Source organism: Hippocampus comes, unplaced genomic scaffold (genome assembly GCF_001891065.2).
Source record: "Hippocampus comes isolate QL1 unplaced genomic scaffold, H_comes_QL1_v1.1 scaffold84, whole genome shotgun sequence".
Lineage (NCBI taxonomy): Eukaryota > Metazoa > Chordata > Actinopteri > Syngnathiformes > Syngnathidae > Hippocampus > Hippocampus comes.
Window position 1 is genome coordinate 261,661 of NW_017805144.1, and position 4,950 is coordinate 266,610.

A 4,950-nucleotide genomic window follows, 5' to 3' on the forward strand; every position below is an offset into this window, starting at 1 on the left:
CACTCGACATGTTCAGTGGCATCAGTGCTATACATACACATATAGTTCTTATTTTTTTCTTTGTATTTTTGCCCTCTATGGACAATAAAAGCGGTATTGTGCTATGACCAAAACATAAATATAAATCTATATAAATAAAACGTGAATTGGAATATTTCATATCACACACTTTTTATGCTGTGTCTTTGATTTAAAGATGACAATACGCAAAAATCTACAAAAATTGTAGAAATTGTAACATGTGGGGTAACCCATGTGTTACAAACATCGTAGAAATTGCAGCACAAGGGGTACGCAAAAGGTGTCAAGCACACGTGATTCTGATTGGGGGCTCAATCTCATGAAATGGTTGCTTCCAAATTTAGTTTCCTGCTCTTAATTGGGAATACATACGTGATGGTTTTAAATGCTCCTGAAATTAAGTGCTGCTTGACGAGCCTATATTGTGTATGTATGTGACGTCACTGAAGGCCTACGGTTGAAATGCACGGCCCGCCACTGATTGTAGCGTTGCTAATAAAGTTGTGACCTGACTAACAAAAAATGTTTAATAAGATAATGATGAAAACTGAAAAATGAGTCCAATTCACACAACAAAATAAAAGCAAGATCAAATGACTCATGACAAATTCATTCATTCATTTTCCGAACCGCTTGATCCTCACAAGGGTCGCAGGGGGTGCTGGAGCCTATCCCAGCTGTCTTCGGGCAATAGGCGGGGGACACCCTAAATCGGTTGCCAGCCAATCGCAGGGCACACAGAGACGAACAACCATCCACACTCACATTCACACCTATTAGAGTGTCAGTCAGCCGGCCATGCATGTTTTTGGAATGTGGGAGGAAACCGGAGTACCCGGAGAAAACCCACGCAGGCCCGGGGAGAACATGCAAACTCCACACAGGGAGGCCGGAGCTGGAATTGAACCCGGTACCTCTGCACTGTGAGGTCAACACGCGAACCACTGGACTACCGGGCCGCCCCTCATGACAAATGACAATCGTAATATTAAAAACGATATACATGCAACAGTGTGTAAAAAATACATATATGTTGAGAGATTATATTGAACAAATAATTGTTTATTCCAGGTTAAAAGCAGATCTAAAGGTGTGGGTGTTTAGTGCTGTTTTAAAAGGGGGAAGTGTGTGTCTGAGGTGATAAGGGAACAATTCCAGAGGGAGTGGGCGGTGATGGAGTAGGCTTTCTCTCCCCAGGTCTGGTACTTGGTTCGGATAAAAGGGGTAAGGAGGTTGGCATGGGCAGGTCGGGGTGTGGTAGTGAAGGTGGTCAGTGAGGTAGGAGGGGGCAAGGTTGTGAAGGGACTAAAAGGTGATGAGAAGAATTTTAGACTTGATTTGTTGTTGGATGGGGAACCACTGTAGATGTTGGAGAATTCTGGGCAGGAGTGGGTGAGGAGACGGGCATAAGAATTTTGGATGTATTGAAGTTTGTTGGGGGTTATGGTGGGTAAATCGTACAGGATGCTATTGCAGTAGTCGAGTCGTGAGGTGATAAAGGCGTGAATCAGTGCTTCAGCAGCTGAGGGGGGCGGGGGCTGTGTTAGACTGAGATTTAGTAATGCTAATGAACTGGTGCCGGTCAGTGAGGCATGATTTTTAACCAGGAGAGAGCAGTGCCAGGACTCAAGACAGGTGAGGAGGATGGAGTGATTTATGATGTCAAAAGCAGTGCGTAGGTAAAGTAAAATGACAATGTTGAGGGAGTGGGTGTAAGGAGAGGAGGAGGTTGTTGGTGACATTGGTGAAGGGCTGTTTCTGTGCTGTGATGGGATCTGAAGCAGGATTGAAATGGTTTGTAGGGGTTATTATTATAGATGTTAAACTTCTGAAATGAAAAGTACTGTAAAAGAGAAACTTAAAGAAACGTGTCAAAAGCAATGGGATCAAGAGAGGAAAGGAAGATGGTATCACAGAATATTGCTTCAGGATGGGTAAGCATGAATCTGGTGAATGTATCTGTGGGTGTCAGGTTCAGAGCCGAACCGAATAATATTTTGAATCCCAGAAATGCAGGCCCAGACAAAATGCAATTAAAACAGTTACAGAAAAGTGCACCGACAAAGTACAAATAAATTGCTGGTCACAAGGGGCCAGGAAATACAATGCATGAACAAAAAGCGCTTGCAAAAGTCAAAGTAATAAAACACAGAGAATGCACAAAAGAAATGACAAGAGTCCAAAAACGCAAAACCAAAATCAACAGCAAGAAACTAAATGATGAAAATACAAACAAGTGACTATATTAACATTATTGAGAGGTCTGGAAAACAACACTTGAAGCACAACAGCGAGCAAGGTCAAAAATCCAACACGGAGTCGCAATCCTTAAATACAAGGCTAACAATGATCGTTGAACCGATGCGCCGACTGGAGGGTAAAACTACCTTCAGTCTCACTAGGGATGAAAACAAAAAACAGACAGACAGACATGACAATGCGGAATGACAAACGGTTGAGCGTGTCTTATTTTGGCGTGATGGGTATGAGGTTGCGAGAAGGTCTTTGATTATGAGATTGTTGAGTGGAAAAAGTCGTTTTAGTTGTGCCCTGCTGACAACCAGTTTAGGGTGTACCCAGCCTACTGCCTGATGGATAGGCTCCGGCAACACCGCGACCCTTGTGAGGATAAACGGCTCAGATACTTGATGGAGTTATACTTAATTGGAGGTATTTTTCCCTCTATTAGGCTGAGCGAAATTAGCACTCACAGTTCATGTCGGTTGGTGGCGATAATGCATCATAAGTTATTTGCCAACTGCTAGGAGAAAACCAAAAGAAGAAGTAGAAGCGGAAGAAACCCAAGTGTCCCTGAACGCTGCATGACGTCTCAGGTCAGAAGGCGGAGAAGAGACGTGCGCTTGGCCATGCCACTTGCAAACGGAATACCGCCCCCTTAACACACAAAATGACTTCTGCTAGGATCACGCGCGACTTGACCACAGAATCAGTGATGTTTGGGGAAATTTTCTGTTTGAAATTCCTGCCATTGGAGTGCAAATGCTGATTTTCATTGCGGCTGTTCTCCTTTTAGGCTTATATCAACAGATAATTGGACTGTGTCGAGGTCACTATTCTGAAGTGACGTTTACGTCGATTCATTCATTCATCACAACAATGGCAGCTCACGACTTTAATTTCTTACTTGCGACGGATTCGTATAAGGTAAGTGAATCAGTACCTTACTTTGCATTTCTCTGTACTATGTTTTGGGCGCGTACCGATGGTGTTGTACTGTATTTTGAAACGCTTCAAATTGATTCAAATGAAACGTTGTTTTAACGAAATTATGTGTAGGTAATCTGCTGTTTTGAATTGGCTCCCCGTCTAGAATTGCGTACAGAGTAGAAATGAAAATGTATTTTTTTTGAGGGTTTAAGCCACTTTACTCGAAAGTCCTCCCACCGTGTTGTTTGAGTTCGAGGAATATGAATAATTTGATCATTTTATAAACACGGTTATTTGTGTAATATTTGATACGATTATCAGTTGATGCCCTTTAATGGGTGATTTAGAGTTGTCGACAGATGAAAGCAAGTGTGATTTACGTACTCCCTCCCAACCTAGAAACACGCCTGTGTTTTCAACATCTACATAATGAATGTAGTTTAAGTATTAAGTAGTATCATGGGTCTTCGAGGTTGTCTCTTAAATATGAAAGAAATATACATCCCTAAAAGCTATCATGACCTTTCAACCTTTATGTGCTATGCCTCTGATACCATATTTCTCTAATTTATTCAATAATATAGTATGATCTATTGTATCAAAAGCTTTTTTTAGATCGAGAAAAATCCCAACAGTGAGTTCTTTATTGTCTATATTAGTAGCTATTGCTTCCACGAACTCCATTACTGCCATTAAGGTGGTCCGTTTTTCTCTGAAGCCGTATTGATTTTCACTTAATAGCTCGTGTTTACTTATGAAGTTATTAAGTCTACGAGAAAATAGTTTTTCTAATATTTTTGAGAATTGTGGGAGCAGTGATATTGGTCTATAATTTGTAAAGAATTGTCTTTCTCCACTTTTAAAAATTGGGATGACTTTAGCTGTTTTCATTTTTGATGGAAAAACACCGGCTTTAAATGACAGGTTGCATATGTATGAGAGAGGTCGCACTGCATATTCTATAATCTGTTTTACTATTGTCATATCAATATTAAAACAGTCAGTTGACTTTTTACTTGTATATGTTTTTACAGTATTTGATATTTCATGATGATTCACAGGAGTAAGAAACATTGTGGAAGAATTTTTTTCTATATATTTATCTATTTCGAAAGAATTTATTGGATCAGGAATTTGTTTTGCTAAATTTCTACCGTTATTCACAAAATACTCATTAAATTCCTTTGCTATTTCTGCAGTTTCCTCAATAATGGTATTTTTATCTTTCATAAAATACTCAGGATAATCTACTTTTTTAGAACTATTTCTAATTACATGATTTAAAATTTTCCATATTTCTTGAGTGTTGCTTTTATTTTGCTCTAATAATGCATGAAAGTGGTCTCTCTTGCTGGTTCTTATAATATTTACTAATTTGTTTTGATAAGTCTTGTATTTTGTTTCAGCTTCTTTGGTTCTGGATTTTAGAAACGACTTGGACAGATTGTTTTTCTTTTTACATGCATTTTCTATTCCTTTTGTTATCCATGGCCTGCTTTGGTCTTTGTACTTTCTAGAGACCTTAATTACTGGGAAATGCTTGTCATATAAGGAAATTATGGTTTACTGAAAGGCGTCAAACGCAGTATTTGGATCTTTATTTGTGTAGACCTCAGACCAATTTTGCTTGTCTAGGTCGAGCTTGAAAGCTGCACTGGAATGTTGGGTTCTGGGTCTTATTTCTGATATGTGGGTTATTGATTTAGTTTTTTTATCAAAGTAATTGTGAAAGACTGCAAAGACCGGTAGATGGTCACTTAT

The 4,950-nt window shown here is 39.6% G+C and overlaps 1 protein-coding gene across 1 annotated transcript in view; it reads left to right on the plus strand.

Moving 5' to 3' along the window:
• The first annotated feature begins 2,880 nt into the window (after positions 1-2,880).
• Positions 2,881-4,950, plus strand: part of nampt2 (nicotinamide phosphoribosyltransferase 2) — a 36,876-nt gene continuing 34,806 nt past the window's right edge. The window contains exon 1 of the mRNA XM_019867688.1: positions 2,881-3,186. Within this exon, the coding sequence (XP_019723247.1) occupies positions 3,022-3,186 (165 nt within the window). The 5' untranslated portion in view covers positions 2,881-3,021. The remainder of the gene's footprint in view (positions 3,187-4,950) is intronic.